Here is an 18,951-nt window from a genome sequence, read left to right as displayed (position 1 = left end):
TAGATTGTAAGATCTCACAAGCAGGACCCTTTCTCCTCCTGTCTTCTTGCCTGCCCCACCTCTTCTACCTGTGTATCTTTGTATTATGCCTCTTGCATGTTCTGTACAATACTTGCTTGATATATACCTTATCTATTATTTCTTATGTACAGTATTATGCTCAATTTCCCACTATTCTTGAATTTTTGCGTCTTGAATGCCCTGTACTTTGCCTGGTGTTCCTCAAAATCTTTATAATATGCTCTAAATCACTATTGTACAGGACTGAGGATTTCTGTGGCACCAGATCATTAAATAATAATAACGGCGAGGAAAAAGAGAAAACTGCAGGTTGGAGATGGGGAAGAGAGAAAAAGGACGGGGAAAGCTGCATGTAACAGAAGTAGGAGTCAGAGTCTATGTTTGTTTTGTATAAAATCTGTTTGATATAGACACACACAGACTCTTTTATCCAATGAAATGAGGATGGCCAATGAATACTGAGGCGGATGTGTTTGCCACTGCAGTAGGCTGCCGGTAGGTGGGAAGAAAAAATAAAATAAAAAATGACATATCTTCCTCATAATAATAAAAATAAAAATCAGGATTTGGGGGGACAAACCCTAAAAATGTGGTCTTGCCCAGGGCACTATACTTCTTAGATATAGCTCTGAAGAGCAGACTTATTAAAAAACACAATTAAACCAAAAAGAAAACTGTCAAAACCCATTTCAACAAATGGCGCTTCAAACCATCTGTTAGGCCCGTGGTCCCCATGTCTGAAAAAGAAAATATGTTTCCATTTGCTGTAAAAAGCAATTATCGGCCTTAGAAATAATTGACAAAATTACCCCATATACAAATATAGCACCATGTGGGTAACACGTAACTGATCATTTATATTCCTATACAGCATTGGTATTGTAACAATTCCCATCTATTTCCATGTTACCTTGCTTGCTCCGTGTCTCCTTGTTTACAGAAGACACATTTGAAGATTTGCTTGTCTGTTTCTTCAATGCATCTTCCCCGGCACCCCTTGATTCTGCAGCGGCCCTGGATTTGTTAGCTGCGGAAATCACTCCCTGGACAGCCGGAGTATTGCTGTGCCGATTTTTCTTATTTTTGCCACCCATTCTTCTAGGATCTCAGGAGGGTATCTCTGCTGGTGTCTTAAACATGAGAAGACAAATATTGTTGATGATGTGAAGTATAAAAAAAATAAATGTGGACGGATGTTTACAAATGGTGCATCTCTAAATAAGGACCCGATCAATCACTATTAACTTTAAATACAATAAATAGAATTACTGAATTACTTTTTTGTGTAAGATAATCATTCTTATTTCATATCTCCTACTCAATATTTTAAGTGCTTTAAACTTTCACTACCAAACCTGAGTTGGAGTTTTTGTAATTTAATTAAAAAAACGCAGTGTGATACTGTAACATTTTGTTTTTCTAATGTGACAGAAACCAAATGGTCACCCATGGATTGAATGTATTGTGCTAAACCATTTTTGCATAAAATGACAAGTACCTCTAGCATTCTGCACTACACGACATGTTGTATATCTCTATCAGTAATATATCAAATGTGATATATCTCTACTATACGAAATATCACATATATCTACCAGTATTAAATATAGTTGTATGACATTTTATATATGTATACTATATGCAATGTCATATTGCTAAGCAGTAATAAAACGTCATATAGCTTTATCTTTCTATATTATACTGTAGTCATATACTTCTACTCATGATATGCAATGTCATATGTCTCTATCAGTATCATATAAAATGTCATATATGACAGCACAGTGGGTAGCATTGCTGTCTCACACTATCTGTGTGGAGTTTGTGTGTTTCTCCAATGCTCAGGTTTCCTCCCACAGTCCCAAGACATACTGCTAGGTTACCTGGCTTCTGATGAAATTAATTCTAGTGTGTGTTAGAGAATTTACACTGTAAGTTGCAAAGGGACAGGGACTGATCATCATCACTATTTATTTATATAGCGCCACTGATTCCGCAGCGCTGTACAGAGAACTCATTCACATCAGTCCCTGCCCCATTGGAGCTTACAATCTAAATTCCCTAACATACACACACAAGACAGAGAGAGAGACTAGGGTCAATTACTGATGTAAATGATTAAATGTTCCACGGAAATTGATGCACAACATGTAGATGCTATATATAAAAAAAAGTGAATAAATATACCTCTATCTATCTGTATTATATGCAATGTCACATAACTTTATCAGTTTTATATAACATATCATATCTGTCTGTACTATATGCAACGCTGAATACCATTATCTAACTGCACTACAATGACAAAATACTTCTAAATGCATAAGTGTAGATCTTTAGATCAGTAGCGAATTGACAACAAACTGGACTTGAGATAACTTGTGTATATCTCTGTGCAATCCTTAAAATGGTATAGGAAAAAAATATAGTAATACAGTAAAATATAGATAATTATATATATATATATATATATATATATATATATATATATATATATTTATATATCTATATACACACACACACACACACATACATACATACATACATACACACACACACACACACACACACACACACCAGCAGTCACCTCCCAACATAAGATGACCACTGAATATTATTATAGTACAGTGTCCCAGCAATATAAACACCTCCTACTCAATTCCACAATATACAGCAAACAGTATAAGATGAGACACAGAACTGCATGCAGAGGTGGTACATTGTGGTTTTCAGGAAAAGAACCAGAAATTAGAGCCATGGCTTGTCCCTGGGTATCACTGACGAGTATGGTAAATTAAAATGATGATGACAGACCTGGAAGCCCTAGTTAACACGGGAGTTTCTTCCCATGGTTCCCACTTCTTGCCATGTGTCTGACAGTGAGAGCCGGGGCAGACATATCAGTGTACTCACCACTCACACATCTCAAAGAGCATGACGTCACGATCCAACCCAAACACCCGGCGCTGCTGACGTCACGGCACTTCCACTACACCCGTCCCTCGACACCCCCAGATACTATAGGTATAGTGCGTTAGTAAGTTATTGGCCTCACAATAGCGGCCATTTTGTTTTAGACAAAGCCTTGTGCCGTAATGATTTTTTAGCTTCAGAAAAATGGCGGACGGGCCTGAACTCTATTGTCAATCTGGAGACACATCATGAAACATTCTTCTTAAAAGCCTTTACCTCTTGTGACCGACAATAAGCAGCCCACATTACTGCTGCAAGCAGCGCACGCACATGACGTCATATGTGTGCGCCATAGTCTTACACGTGATCACCGGTTGACACACGCACTCCCCGGTCAGTGTCGTCCCTCAGTCCTCCCTCCTGTAACCGGCCGCCTCCACTCACCTGGGTTCTCGCGGAAAATGGCGGACGCGTTCGGGGACGATCTGTTTAGTGTGTTCGAAGAGGAGACTCCAGCGCCCAGCAAGAGCGGGCAGCCCGGGCCTGCCGCCGCCGCCAAAGCCGGGTGAGACGAGGGGCTGACACAACCCCTAACCGTTACATTTACTAACGATTTTATTACACTTCAGTACGACATTATGTAATATAAATCACAGCCTCTGGCTCTCTAGCTGCTGGGGTACTACAACTCCCAGCATGGACTGTCACCCCTGGTCCTGGACCAGTCTGAGTGATGAGATGGGGTGGGGAGGACAGAGGTTGTGTAAAAGGTTGAAAACAAAACACTACCCAGGTTTAGTGCAACATATACATAAAGTAACTAAGTATCTAAACTAAATAAAAATACACACTGATGACTGTTACTAAAGCTGTTCTGATCAGCTCTTCATTTACAGAATTATAAAGAGGTTGTTTAATGCTGTTTTGCAGTCCATTCTGCATTGTTTCTGACTTTGTTCACAAACCTGTTAGCTGCAATGTAAGATTGTTATTTCCAATTAGATAGTTGACTAAGTAGAGTTACAGGAAGTGTTGTGATCAGATAGGAGAGATACATTTGGAGACTATGACTGTGACTCTACCTGCATTTTTTTGTATGGTTTTACTGATTCGTCTCGGAATTCCCTTTAACCATTTATAACCTGCCATTGCAGACCTCTCCTACTAGTGTTTCTAAACACTAATCCACTGCAAATACAAACTGTGCACCAGTTGTAGGAGAGTAGTCGCTGCCACCACAAGGTTCCTTCACTGGCAGCTGAAACCGCTTATTTCCGAGTGTTGTGTATAGTTGCTGCAGAACCTCTTTGCTGGTGACAGTGGCTGGTTTCTGCTGTTTACTTTGGATCAGGAGGGTTGACTGATGTGCTGGTTTCAACATAAGATAGCAGGGGATTTATTAGAGGGTCAGCCTTATCTGTGGGTCACAGGACTACAGCAGATAATGGGCAACTTGCAGGATCTTGTAGGGAGAGTATTGTTTATTGCTCATATGTGGCCCGTGAAAGTACTGTTACACATTGCTATAAGCAGTGTTCACATTGATCAGCTATAGCACGTATTTCACAAGACGTTACAGTTAAGGGACTCTCTTTAAAAAAAAAAAAAAAAAAAAATGCTTTCTCCATGACACTCACACAGTCTTGTTTTAAAGACTACCCTCCATTCCTCAAGGAAGAAAAATGGTAGATTCAAATGAATATTAAGTATGATTAGTCTTGACACAGATTAGAAATAACAGCATGGTTCAACATTGGGTCAGTTTCCCTTTTATCTATAGCAAACACACACATGAGTCTTTAGCTTGTTAAGCAAAGGGATGGAGTTGTCAAGGTTATGCATTAACTCTAGCTTGGCTTCAGGCCAGATGCTAATTTACATGTATGTTCTTGTTTCAATTTTACAAAAAATGCTACTTCCAAAAGTGGCACACACTTACTGCATTACAATACAATAATATACACCAGGCTCGCACTGATAATGCAATTAAATTCATACAATAAGTGATCTCATCTCTTCCCATTTTGGTGTGGGTGCAAGTTGGAGGACATTTAGGAAACTAGTGAAAAAATGATGGTGGTTCTTATAGCGCATGCACTAGAAAAATTATAGGTAGAATCTGGTTGTTATGGGTAATGCCACCCTTTTTCTTACCACTAGCTTTCATAGATTTCTCGTATTATAGCAAGTCTTAATTTTGTTCCTGTGATGATAATTATACTATAATGTTGCTGGTGTTTACAGTACTATTTTATGTTCATTGCATGTGTGAACTCTAGTTAAAATTGATGCCGAAATAGATCAGATGGCCTTAAGAAAATACACTTTGTATTCATTCATTATTCTGTTCGATATCTGAAAGCAACTATCCCACAAAGATTTTTGTTTTGCTTTAAATAGCAAGTCACGTACCTTTTTAAGCATGCACCTGTAATTTTTGTTAGCTATCCTCCTATTAATCGTTGCCTCCTTTACAAAAGCCCTCTAGTTGGCAAACAAAAATGGCTGACAAACATAGGCTCGCAGCTCTTAGCATGTCATGTGTTAGCAGAGGAGGGAAAAGGAGGATATCCAAGTGCAGACAGAGCTCGGAGGAGCAATCCAAATCCTCCCTGTTCACCACATCATGTGACTCTGGATACCATGGTTTCCCAGAATCGGAAATCATTAATGGCAGCCTGAAGAAACTAAACAAGGGAAATGATACATGCCTCAACATTCTTCTAATAGCCTTCCACGGTAATGTTTAAAAAAAACAAAAAAAACCTGATTTCATGGATCTGTTACTTGATTATATTTACACTTGCACTGTTATGTTAGAGTGTAGTTTTACTTTTATAATCTCTTATATTCTCAGGAAAAGAAATGCTAAGCCTCATGGCGCAATCACAGGACCTGCTCCAACAACCAAGCGAGAGGCCAGTAGTATTGATGTTGCAGAAGAATGTATCTTTGGAAAGAAATTAAAACTTGAGCCATCGTCCTCGGATGATATAAAGTAAGAACTGACATCTTGTAATGATTACACCCAGGATAGACCTTCTCAATCCTTTGTTAACAAACTAACGTTTTGTATTTAAACTGTTTAAGCCAATTTATTATACCACTAGTTTTCTTGGTACAATATATTGTACCATTTACACTTTGATTCTTTTAATAACTGTTGTAACTATTAATAACTTGCACATTTCTTTTGGCATAGTCCTGTTGGGCCCTTGCAGTTCACACAGTCAGTATCTGTCAATCATTTGAGGCTGTGCTCCCATTTCCTTCTCCTCTTCAACTCACGAACAGCTCTTCAGGAAATTTGCACATAATATGCCAGTTACGGATAAACCCCCCACTAATATACTAGCCCTATATATTGGGATACTATGCAAACCTTCCTCGTTTAAAATATGCAGATGGACAATTACATTGGATCAAGTTCCATGCAAAGCTGGCCAACATCTGTTTAGTAACCCTGTCCTATACCTCAGAACTGTGCCAATTTAAGCAGAAGAGTCACAGTTCTGGGGGACTGTATGCACCTCCTTGCTCCACATTAACTGTGGGGATCCCTACCCCATATGACCCAATTGACTGTACTGTAGTGGTCCTTGAAGAAATCAGGGCCTGCACAAAGGAAGTCCCAATTTTGGAGTAGGCTCTAAACCAGGGTTTCCCAAACCCAAACCCAGTCCTCAGGGCTCCCCAACAGTGCAGGTTTTCTGGATCACATGTGACATAATTAGGACCACCTGTGAATCTGTTACAATGTGTCAGACAGTAATGAAAACACCTGTGCTCCAGCAAGGAGATATGGAAAACCTGCACTGTTGGGGAGCCCTGAGGACTGGGTTTGGGAAACCCTGCTTTAAACTGCCTTATCCAAAATGTATTTACTGGATTGACAGCATTAGTGCTGCTACTACTTCTGCTCACCACCAGGTGCCAGTGTTGTAAAGACAATATACATAGTTTTCAACCTGTGAATTTTGTCTATTTGTGATATGCATTAGAAGGCTTCTAATCCTAAACATTTTCTATTTACAGCCTGGCAGACTTAATGCCAAGAATAAAAGTGCAAGAACTGGACACCGTTGAGGGTTGCACCCATGAGGTAAAAATTCATGATAGTCATTTCAAGCAGTTTGACATTGTTTGTCTATTGTGTACATGAGGTCAGCAATGTAGAAGTGCAGAGATTCATCCTCCCTTATGTGAGATGCGCTCACTGTTGCACCAGATTTCAGCTGGGCTGAATAAAATGTTGCTACATAAACACATAGGATTTGATTGATTATTATGGTCATAAATCCTAATTGTCATTTTCTACTGAAGTATAGAACATGTAAACGATAGTTGTTGTGGATTACAAAACCCTTTTTGCACTTAGCACCATGTAAATGAATAAGCCTCAGTATTATAACAGATGAGAGATCGGCACATATGTCAGCAAGGGGTGATTGTCGTAAAGCTAATTCTCACTCTCTCCATAGGTTGCACTTCCTGCTGATGAGGAGTACATGCCTCTAAAACCACGAGTTGGCAAAGCTTCAAAGGTGTGTTCTAAGTCCTGAGCCTTCCTATAATGTGCCAGATTTACTCTATTGCTCTTAAAGATTTCAAATAAACAATTTACTACAGCTGAACTAATAGGAAACATTAAGTGTTAGTGATCGGACTTAAGGCTGTTATGGTGATCTGTCTGGGCATGCTACTGTGCTGAGAGCAGATAATGTCATTTGGATTGCGTTACATTCTGTCAATCAGGTAATAACTGTCTTCTGTTTTCCTTTAGGAATATCCGTTTATACTGGATGCATTTCAGAGAGAGGCCATTCTTTGCATTGATAATAATCAGTCTGTTCTTGTATCTGCTCATACATCGGCTGGAAAAACCGTTTGTGCGGAGTATGTATTGAGTTTACTGTTGTTTTCATTGTCTGCAAATAGGTTTTATCCTAGTAATGTAGAAAAATAAATATGGTAATAAATCTGTATGTGGTTTGTGGTAAAATTTGGTCAGAATACAGTACAGTAATTGATGACAGGTGCACTTAGGTAGTTTGTAATGTGTAACACCTATATATCCAGAGCTAGTTTGAACCTTGATGACCAGAGCAATTTTTGCGCTTGATCAACAACATATTTTTTGTTTTGTATTATTTCTAAATCAAACTAAACAAACTTTTTATTTGGAAGTATTTGTTGAACAATATGGCTATGGTAGGCTATTGAATTAAATATCTTTTTATTTTATGAGCATATTAGGGTAAAATCGCACAAACCGTGAGAACTCCTATAAATCACCTTTTTAAAACAACACAATTCCAGAAAAATAATGCCCACACCCTACTGCTCCAATATTAGTGAGAATGCAGACTAAACTCACTAGTTCCTAATGAATTGATAGACTCCATCCTTATAGGTTCACCCTAAAAAATGTCTGCCTCCACTGCATAGGTGATGTCATTTATATAAATCTTCTCCAAGAAGTCTTATTACCATTTATTTGCAAAGTTTCTACACAGTGGAGAGATTTTCCATAGCAATCAAGCTAATAACAGTACAACTTCCTCTCTCCTTTCTGTCCATGATAGATACGCCATCGCATTGGCTCTCCGAGAGAAGCAACGAGTCATTTTCACCAGCCCCATCAAAGCTCTCAGTAACCAGAAATACAGAGAGATGTTTGAAGAATTTCAAGATGTTGGTTTAATGACTGGAGATGTAACCATTAATCCTACCGCCTCCTGCCTTGTTATGACCACAGAGGTACTTGAAATATTTTATATTATATCTATGACAATTGCTCCTGCGCTGCCGTTGTCCTTGTATGGAGGGTAATTCTTGTGTACCTTGTGCAGATTTTGCGCAGCATGTTGTACAGAGGCTCTGAAGTCATGCGAGAAGTTGCCTGGGTCATATTTGATGAGATCCACTACATGAGAGACTCTGGTATGTATATGTGTAGTGTTTTGTGTGCACCCTGACTTCACATAGCTTTCAGCCTCACCGCTGGTAGTTACTTACCTGTCACTTCTATGGTGGCTCATCAAGAATGCATTTATAGATCTGCTCTACGCTAAATATTATATCTTATAGATGATAGTTCTGCTTCATTGGTTGTTTTATGTCCTGCATGGTGTACAGTCTTTAGTCTTCTCTATTTGTCAGCGAGGTTTGAGATTGATGTAAATCTCTTTATCTTCACCAGAGAGGGGAGTTGTCTGGGAGGAAACGATCATTCTACTGCCAGACAATGTGCATTATGTCTTTCTATCTGCAACTATTCCCAATGCCCGTCAGTTTGCTGAATGGATCTGCCATCTACATAAGCAAGTAAGTTTATAATGACCTCTGTGGTTCTGACTGCTGTTGGTGTGTGTTTGACATTTGTGGGGAGACTTAATTGGCGGCGATGTGGTGCACAGTCATTGTGTTGCGCCCATTGCCGACCGTTACGGTAGTAATCTACACTCATAGAAGTGCGAGGGAAAAATGAGCAGATATTTCTTTCAAATTGGCGCCGCAAGGTGCCTCGCGAACATATTGGAGACACCACACATCTCGGTGATCACTTTGTGAAGATGCTGCATTCATGTAGCACCAATAGATGGCGCTAAAGGGCAGGGGTTGGCAACCTTTTCCTATCGGAGTGCTGGCTAAAATCTAGTCAAACCCGTGTGTGTGTATGTACACACACACGTACACACACACACACACACCCCCCCCCCCCTGCCTAGAAAAATTCATGGCCCCAGTACAGCAACTCCATGGGTCCTCCCTTATAGTTAAGCATGGTTAAAAAAAAAAATGTTGCGTCGGCACAACATTTTTTTTTTTACAATGCAAGTGGTCGTACAGTTGGAGGTGTGAAGCACCAGGCCACCCTCTTACAGAAAAATGCATTACTCACACATGCCCCCTTGTTTAGCAGCTTTGCTCACATATGTCCCCTCTGCCCACATGCTTTAATCAAACTTGCCCCCCCCCCCCTCTGCCCAGCACCTTTAGTGACACATGCCCCTCTCCATCACCTTTCTTCACAAATGCCCCCTCTCCAGCACACCACCTTCTTACCTTATTCTCCACTGCACAGCATGGGAAGATATCCAGCAGCCCGCCGAGTACCATGTGACCACTGCAGTCACATGACCTGGTGTCTGAAGGTACCTGAGCTGAAGGGGATTTAGCCACTATCGATCCCCCTGCACTCAATAATTAATTTTTTTTAAAAAAAAAAAAGTTTTTTTTTTTTAGTTTTTTTTTCCAAAATTAGGTCTCCAGAGGGGACTCGGGCCACCAAGCAGGCCAAAGGCAATTTGTAGCCGCCCCCTCCCCTCTCGACGGATATATATATATATATATATATATATATATATATATGTATATGTATATGTATATGTATATGTATATGTATATGTATATATGTATATATGTATGTATGTATTTCTCATTTTATGAGGCTAATATATTCTAGTAAGAGACTTCCCTTTACAAGGCAGCGCCGCTTTAAATTTAAGCGCTGAAGACGCTGAACTCGCCGGAGTTGAAGAATCCGGAGGTTCATACATTTACCCCCTGATATGGCTTAATATGCTGGCACCATATACATTAAAACTACACTACGTGTATAGGAGATAGACATTTAACAATCCAAATTAACTAGTATTGGAAAAAGTTATTAAAAATATTTGTGGTAGTGGCTTTTTTTTTCCTCCAATTTTTTTTTTTAATACCAAGGAGACATTGCTATTTGTGGATTTACTGTTGCCATCAAAATTTGTCGGCTATATACTAATTGTTTTTATTTTTTATTTTGTTACTAGCCTTGTCATGTTATCTACACAGATTATCGACCAACTCCCTTACAGCATTACATATTCCCAGCAGGGGGTGATGGACTGCATCTTGTTGTGGATGAAAATGTAAGTTGTCCTATGGAGCTCTTAAATGTTTTCTGTTTCTCAACTGCAATATTTAAAAAAAAAAAAAAAAAATAATTATTTTTATAAACTGCAAAAATTACTGTTTTTTTATATATATATATATATTTATTTATTTATTTTCTATTTTATTTTTTTCTCTAAATATTGCTCACATTGGAACAATTTATCTTTATCTTGTGTCAGGGTGATTTCCGAGAAGACAACTTCAATACAGCAATGCAGGTTCTGAGAGACGCAGGGGAGGCAGCCAAGGGAGACCAAAAAGGACGTAAAGGTGGAACTAAAGGTACAGATGAGAAATGTAGATTTTACTGTGAAGAATCCTTCCCTGTCCTGTTATAATCCAGCATTTCTCCTTCATCTTATTTGGGGTACACTACTAACCACGGGGTATAGAGGGCGCTGTGCTGGAGTAGAAGGCATTATTATGTAGCTCCTCCACTCTATACCCCTCCATCCATTCAAAATAGTTTATATTGCATTTAGTCGAACCATGAGACAATAAATTAGAAAAATCAACAGTAGTTTCACTGAGAGAAGGTACAGAAATACAAAAATAAAAGGTCATAGTGAAGGTGAGTAACGGGTAGAGACAGATGTTATGTTATGTTTTCTAGATTGTATCAGAATCAAAGGGGAGAAAGCCTTTGCTCAGTCTCTAGTGGTATTTAACATTGCACGGACAATAATGTGTTTTGTTGCTTTTTAAAATTTATAGTATCTAACAGTATTGGGCAACTGTTTTTTGACTACACACAGATCTTGTATCGGTTATGTTGAACCAATATATGCTTGATATGGAAGATGTTATTGAAGATATATTGTTGTATAAGTACAAGATACTATTGTATACATATATCTGCATTGTGGTTGTGGGTTTTATACCACCTCAATACAGTGACTATTGTATAGAGAATTCTGTGAGTGTTGTATGTTGAACATGAAAGGACTGGAGTAGGCATGGCTTTTAAGCAGAGTGTGTAGGTAATTAACGAGACTATCTAGGAGCAACATATGGAAATAGTGAGGGCATAATATATTTAATACACCCTATTCTTCTTCTATAACTATATTAAATTTTTCCTTGCACTGATTTACTAGCTACATTTCTTGGCTCTGAAAATAGATCTCCTTTCTATTATTTGACTGAAAAGAGCCCGTTGTACACTTATAGGGAAACCTTGTAGCGGAGATGATGTTTCACCGGAAATACAGTCACTGTATCCACTTGTGGGCAAAAAGTTTATGGGTTTTGGGCCTCTGTCTATCTTCCACCTTACAAGTGGTGCAGGATGCACTGATCTCTGCTGCTTGTAAAGCACACCGTGATACAGGGCTCAGTCATTCCTACGGTGTTTTCAATGTTCACATTGCTTGTGAAGTGGATGCTGAATCCTGGAGACCTTAATGGGACTTTCAGAAATACCAACCCCAATACAAAAGCTTGAGCTGTCAGTCTTTAAAATGTGGAGCCCACTCATTCGTATTATGAACAAGATCATGCAAGTGCTGAGCAAACATGCACTGATATGAAAGTCTTTATATTTCATATATCTTTTGAAGTACTTTCTATTAGGTGTGCAGCCCATTGTCTTATATAATGGATTCCATGTGGTTTTCCATACTTGGAGCACCAAATTCTGAATACGTTAAAATGTTTAAAGATGATACCAGGTACTGGGGATCAGCATTGTGATAACCATGTTAACCTTTCTTTTGTTATGTTGTAATACATGTAAACCCCTTCACCACCAGCAGCACAGCCCTATCTGTGTGCTCCTGGCACTGTTCTCAGAAATGTGATCTCCCACCACCTGCACTGTTTCATTACGTACATTATCTTCCCAGGACCATCTAATGTCTTCAAGATTGTGAAGATGATCATGGAGCGCAACTTCCAGCCGGTCATTATCTTTAGCTTCAGCAAGAAGGATTGCGAGGCCTACGCTCTGCAGATGTCTAAGCTGGACTTCAACTCCGGTACTGTCTGGACCTTGTGTACTATGTCATTTATCAGTGGAATTAATGTAATTCATATGGAAAATGAGGACATTGATTCTATTCAGTCTTGTTAATGATACTTTTAGGCATTGGCAGATGTTCTTGTCCAGGGTTTTTGTTGGTTTGAAAAAGATGGATGATATTACCCTTGAGAATAATTCAAGGGTGTTTTGATATGGGGCTGGGGGGTTAATAGCCTTAGGTCAATACTTATTTGCTGGATTATTGGAGAACTTAGAATATTTTATCTTTTTTTTTTTTTTTTTTAAACAGCAAAAAAAAAAACCACCTATGCATGACGTGAATCATGTCTTCCATTTTCTCGCTTTCCTTTTTTAGCCTGTTTTCCTGGGCTTTTGTATCTTCCTACAGTGAACATTTTCTTTCTATCAAATCAATAAATCATATTTTATGTCCGTCTCACATAAAATTGTCCCTTGTCTGCAGATGAGGAGAAAAAGATGGTGGAGGAAGTGTTCAATAACGCCATAGATTGTCTGTCTGACGAGGATAAGAAGCTCCCACAGGTCGGTTGTTTGACTTTTCATCATATAATTAGTTTATAGACCTCTCTTACTCTCTTAGCTGTGAGCTTTTCTGTGTTTACCATGCTCTCACTCCTCTGCGGCAGGTTGACATGTTAGGATTGAGTTGCTTCTCTAACTCGATAGGAAGAGAGGGTGAGCACTTTACAGAAGAGCATTGTGCTTCACACACACAGGCAGGGCTAGTGATGTCACAGCATCACAAATGACTGCAGTCTCAGGTTTTTAACCTGTATCTAATTTCATTAGGACCCTGTCTTTAAGCATTCTGTAATGGAATGGGGCGGTATTACTTTTTAACTGAGCCAAAGGTGCTCTTTACCCCAAAACAGCACCTTGGTAAGTACTTCTAGAATAGGTTAAAGGTTTGATCAGTGCTGCAAATAACTGTAATGCTGATAATGTTCTACCCATATATAATCTTCACAAGTACAACACTTGTCTGCAAGGTGACATTGTGATTCTTCTGTCTTTATAGGTGGAACATGTGCTGCCTCTTCTGAAGCGAGGTATTGGGATACATCATGGTGGGCTACTTCCCATACTTAAGGAGACAATAGAGATCCTTTTTTCTGAAGGTTTGATTAAGGTAACAGTGTGACCATGTTAGTGCAGTCACGTTCAGCACTGTGTTGGGCTTCATCATGACTATCACTTGTGGACATGCATCAGGGACTAGATGCCTGGAGCTTGGGGTACTGAGGAGGTATTACCCCATACCTCCAACATTACATTTGTAGCTTAATGTCCCCTAAAGGCAGATATCAGAGACACTGCTTCAGATCATGGGTTGTACGAGTCCATTGGACTTACACCCATGCAGTACCATTGTATTTAATATGTAATATACTTTAGTATGCTTCATTCACTCACTGGTCACTTTATTAGGGGCACTTACTCATCAATGCAAATTTCTAATCAGCCAATCATGTGGCAGCAACTCAATGTAGACATGGGCAAGAGGTTCAGTTGTTCAGACCAGACACCAGAATGGGGAGAAAAATGTGGTCTAAGTTGTCTGTGGAATGAGTGTTGGTGCCAGATGGAGTGGTTTGTGTATCTCGGAATCTGCTGGGATTGTCACGCACAACAGTCTCTAGTTTGCAGAGAATGGTGTGCAAAGCAAAATACACCCAGTGAGTGGCAGTTCTCTGGGAAATATTGTCTTGTTAATGAGAGGTCAGAGGAGAATGGCCAGACTGGTTCAAGCTGACAGGAAGGCAACAGTGACTCAGTCAATATGTATATGGAATATTACTTTGTCTAGTTGTGATCAGATGCTCTGTATTAAACATTTTGTGTTTCTCAACAGGCTTTGTTTGCCACAGAGACCTTTGCTATGGGTATAAACATGCCAGCCAGGACGGTCTTGTTCACAAATGCAAGAAAATATGATGGAAAGGACTTTCGTTGGGTGATTATTTTTTTTATTTTTCCTTACACTTTCTGCATTTTATTCTGTGTGAAAGAAAGTGTATATTATATTTTTTTAATGCTACTTTTTAGGTTTTAATTTTTGCAGATTATTTGTACACACCAAGTCAGAATGGTTAGGGGATGACAATAATTCTGATACAAACAAAATAATTGGCTTGTCAAATAATATATCCTTATGGTAAAAGAAGCATAGGTACCATTGACTCTGCATAAGAGGGTTGATTTGGGAGGGGGAAGGGGAGGCCAAGACCACAGGGTACATCTACGCAAATACTAATCTGCCCAAACGAGTAGGGGTACTCCAATCGCCCCTTTATTTGATACGGGCCTATCAAAACCATTTCTCAGTATCTCTGATAGTCTTAAAGTATTCAATCATGGAGTTTTCCAGTCTACTGAATAGTAAATACGGCTCAAAACTTTTTTAAATAACCTCAGGCAAATCCAATTTGTTTCTTGTCTGCCAGATCTCTTCAGGGGAATATATTCAGATGTCTGGTCGTGCCGGGAGACGTGGGATGGATGAAAGAGGAATAGTGATTCTTATGGTTGATGAGAAATTGAGCCCTGCAATTGGGAAACAGCTGCTGAAGGTAACTTGCTGTATTACGAGATCTCACATTTGCCTAACTTTTAGGCCATTGTTTAATGGAATGATTTCTTTTTAAACAAGCAATGTCTGTTCTTGGTAGATGAAGTGGAAGTTGCTGAGATACTAAAGAGCAACATGGTTTTGCATGTTACCATATAATTTACGAACTAAAAGTTAAAAAAATGTATACAATAGAATAAAGTTATTTAATATAAAAAAAAAAAAAAAAGAAAAACAAACTCTTCAGGCTTCAGAAATACATTTTTATTTTTTTTCTTATACTGGTTTACATCTCCAACGAAGTACAGCATACTGGCTCAGTGGTTAGCATTTCTACCTCACAGGGCTGGGGTCGTGAGTTTGTCGACCAGGGCCTTATCTGTGTGGAGCTTGTATGTTCTCTCCGTGTTTGCGTGGGTTTCCTCCCACAATCCAAAAACATACTGGTATATTAATTGGCTGCTGACAAAACTAATGTGTTTTTGTGTGTTAGGAAATTTAGACTGTAAGCTCCAATGGGGCAGGGTCTGATGTGAGTGACAAATATTCTTTGTACAGCGCTGTGGAGTTGGTGGCGCTATATAAATGGTGATGATGATGAGATGTGCATATTTGGTATTACAGTTACTATGGGAAAGTCTAACAATAATTTTAGTGGTGTATTTTTTTGTGTGTTGCACTAATTTAATGAAAGTGGGAAAGGGAAGAATCTTAAAAGGACTTTTTTTTTATACAACCCTACTCTACACAATGTATAACATTCCTAGATTATTGTAATGATCATTGTTGTATTTTGAGGTATGCTCCTTTTATGCAGCTTGTTCACTACACACATTAATCATTGAGCATCCCTGTCAATCCTGTCTGCATTTTTTGAACATAATTTATAAGGCATGTATGCTTCACAGCCATTTATCAGCTTACCTTTCTGATATCAAATTACTGCATGTTCCTTCATTGCTGATTGGTTGAGCGACTGTCACAATCAGGATTGCAGTAGTCACAAATGTTATCTGCAACCCTCTAAATGCTACAAGGCTTTTGAGTGCTTTTCTTTTGCTCCTTTCTTGGAATTGTAGGAGTACCACACGACCTAATTCATAGTGCTCCTCTGAGATTTCAGAACTAAATCCTATTCTCTGAATCCAGTGGGTTACTTGGGGCTTTGTTAGAAAAATACTGCAGTCCTAAGCAGCCAATGGGAATATAGAGAGGGAGGAGCTTGAGCTTTTGCTGGTAAATTTAAAGTGCTCAAGCTCCTGTCACTGCACTCTATGCCCCAGCATTCCAGTGTCCTCCATTGGATTCAGAGAAAAGGATTTAACGTAGGTGTGAAAAATCCCATTTCTTTCATCCAATATGGGGGACACTGTTACCATGGGGTTGTGTGAGGAGAAGGGGAGTTTGGCACTTAACTAGTTACATCTGCTAATGTATGCTGCTGTCAAACCCCTCCCCTCCGCACCCACCCGTAGCCTTTAGTTTCTGTTGAGTGTTTTTTATATATATATATAACAGGTGTGCTCTGTACTCTTACAGAGCGGAACTCGTTAGTTGGAGAAGCAGCTGTCAGTTGAGAGCTGGACGGCTCACTGAAAGCAGACAGATTCTTTTTTAACTTTTGTGCTGGCTTCTATACAGTGCTGACAGTGCTTATCACACTGAACGTTACAGGTTACCGGCGCTGCTACAGAGGCAGAGTGTGCCGGTAACCTGGCTTTATACCCGCTACAGGATCTAATCCGTTGGCAACCGGTCCCAAGGGTGGATACGGCAGTGGCACGCTTAGCTCGCCACACCACACTCCCTGTTCCAGGGTCAGCATTCTTGCAGGACTCCACTGACCGTAAGATAGAGGCTTTCTTAAAGTCCATCTACACAGCAGCAGAGGTACTTAATTCAGACCCATGGTTTCATCAGCATGGGTTGCTATGGAAACATGGGCTGACCAGTTGGCTACAGCTTCGCAAGATTCTGACTTACTTTTTCCAGCCCCTTCACCTCAAGGAGGCTTCAGGGTACGTGTATGAAGCTGCCGAGAACGCAGCTTCCATTTCCTCCTCTGTTTCAGCAACAGCCGTAGCGACAAGGTGGGCCCTATGGCTGAGGTCCTGAGATGCGGACACTGAATCCAAGAAGTCCTTGGAGTCTCTCCCTTATTCCAGTGGAGTGTTATTTGGGCCGGAATTGGACAGCATAATTTCCCAGGCCACAGGAGGCAAAAGTACCTTCTTACCAGTCAATGTCCCAAAGCCTACGACACCCAGGTTTGGCTCATTTAGATAGCCCTTTCGAGGAGGCCCATCTCGTAGGGGCCAGACACACAGGCCCAGACCATTTGGCACCAGAGGACACTTGCATCGAGGTAGGTCCTCCTCCTCCTCCTCCACAAGTTGTCCCTCTTCTAAGCTCCTGGATAAACTGGCAGAGTGACGCCCCCCCTTCTAGCGGGGGTGGAAGTGAGGGGACGTCTGCTTCTGTTCAGAGACAGTTGGATTTGCGGGATCTTGACAAGAGGTTACATAATAGACCTAGTGGGTCCAGACCCTTGTCGGTTTTTTGCAACCAACTTGCCCCACGACCCACAAAGAAGAAAGGCAATGCTTCTCTGTGTTGCGCCTCTCGTTTCTGCAGGAGTTATCCGAAAATTTCCAGAAGACCAAATGAGACAAGGGTTCTACTCCAACCTCTTTTTGGTCCAAAAGCCACATGGCTCCTTCCGCCCCATATTGAACCTTCACCTGCAGGTGGTCAGATTTCGAATGGAATCCCTGAGGTCAGTTATCAAACCAGTTCACGGCGTCAATAGACATCAGAGACGCCTACCTCCACGTTCCTATCTGGAAGGCACATCGGGCTCTTCTCAGATTCACGGTAGGATCTTCTCACTACCAGTTCACGGCTCTCCAATTCGGCCTTACAACAGCACTAAAGGTGTTTACAAAAATTATGGCGGTGATTGCGGTTTATCGTCATTCCAGAGGTGTGGAATTAGTGCCCTACCTGGACGATTTACTAATCAAGGCTACTTCGGCTCACCTGCTCGAGCAGCATCTTTAGCTTACCATCAGGATCCTGGAGTGACATGGGTGGCTCATAAATCGCCCCAAATATCAGTTAACCCCTTGCCAGAGAGTGACTTTTCTGGTCATGGATAATGGCCACTGATAATGGATACCAACATTCAAAGTATTCCTTTCAGAGGATAAAATACGATCCCTGTGGGACTCGGCAATTCGAGTTTTGTCCTGCCGCAGACAGTCTGTCCTCTTATGCATGCGCCTACTAGGAAAGATGGTGTTGACCTTCGAGACTCTCCCTTATGGTCGAATCCACTCTCGTTGCTTCCAATGGGACCTCCTTAAAAAAAATAAAAAATAAAAAAAATGGTCAGGATCCCATCAGAACTTAAAACGTCAATTGAATTCGCTTGTCACCGAAAGCTATCCACCATCCCTCAGATGGAGGATAACCCAGGACAACTTGCTAGTCGGCAGGTCCTTTG

The 18,951-nt window shown here is 40.2% G+C and overlaps 2 protein-coding genes across 4 annotated transcripts in view; one reads left to right on the top strand and one right to left on the bottom strand.

The window, feature by feature from the left end:
• The window catches only part of DHX29 (DExH-box helicase 29), a 33,612-nt gene extending 30,501 nt beyond the window's left edge, over positions 1-3,111 (bottom strand). Inside the window, exons 1-2 of one of the 3 annotated variants that reach the window (XM_075183590.1) lie at positions 2,935-3,111; positions 932-1,151 (exon numbers count right to left, since the gene is read on the bottom strand). In XM_075183590.1, the coding sequence (XP_075039691.1) occupies positions 932-1,115 (184 nt within the window). In that variant the 5' untranslated portion in view covers positions 1,116-1,151; positions 2,935-3,111. The other 2 variants (XM_075183604.1, XM_075183597.1) reach the window with 2 other exon arrangements.
• A 151-nt stretch (positions 3,112-3,262) lies between these two features.
• The window catches only part of MTREX (Mtr4 exosome RNA helicase), a 47,439-nt gene continuing 31,750 nt past the window's right edge, over positions 3,263-18,951 (top strand). Inside the window, exons 1-15 of the mRNA XM_075183552.1 lie at positions 3,263-3,499; positions 5,792-5,932; positions 6,970-7,036; positions 7,416-7,478; positions 7,718-7,830; positions 8,520-8,694; positions 8,787-8,877; positions 9,137-9,261; positions 10,752-10,850; positions 11,055-11,157; positions 12,720-12,851; positions 13,320-13,399; positions 13,896-14,006; positions 14,730-14,831; positions 15,322-15,447. Coding sequence (XP_075039653.1) covers positions 3,396-3,499; positions 5,792-5,932; positions 6,970-7,036; positions 7,416-7,478; positions 7,718-7,830; positions 8,520-8,694; positions 8,787-8,877; positions 9,137-9,261; positions 10,752-10,850; positions 11,055-11,157; positions 12,720-12,851; positions 13,320-13,399; positions 13,896-14,006; positions 14,730-14,831; positions 15,322-15,447 — 1,632 coding nt within the window. The 5' untranslated portion in view covers positions 3,263-3,395. The remainder of the gene's footprint in view (positions 3,500-5,791; positions 5,933-6,969; positions 7,037-7,415; positions 7,479-7,717; positions 7,831-8,519; positions 8,695-8,786; positions 8,878-9,136; positions 9,262-10,751; positions 10,851-11,054; positions 11,158-12,719; positions 12,852-13,319; positions 13,400-13,895; positions 14,007-14,729; positions 14,832-15,321; positions 15,448-18,951) is intronic.

The sequence above is a fragment of the Mixophyes fleayi genome, chromosome 1 (genome assembly GCF_038048845.1).
Source record: "Mixophyes fleayi isolate aMixFle1 chromosome 1, aMixFle1.hap1, whole genome shotgun sequence".
In the NCBI taxonomy this organism is placed as follows: Eukaryota; Metazoa; Chordata; class Amphibia; order Anura; family Limnodynastidae; genus Mixophyes; species Mixophyes fleayi.
The sequence above is the reverse complement of the archived record's forward strand: the minus strand, read 5'-3'. Positions and strand labels throughout refer to the sequence as shown.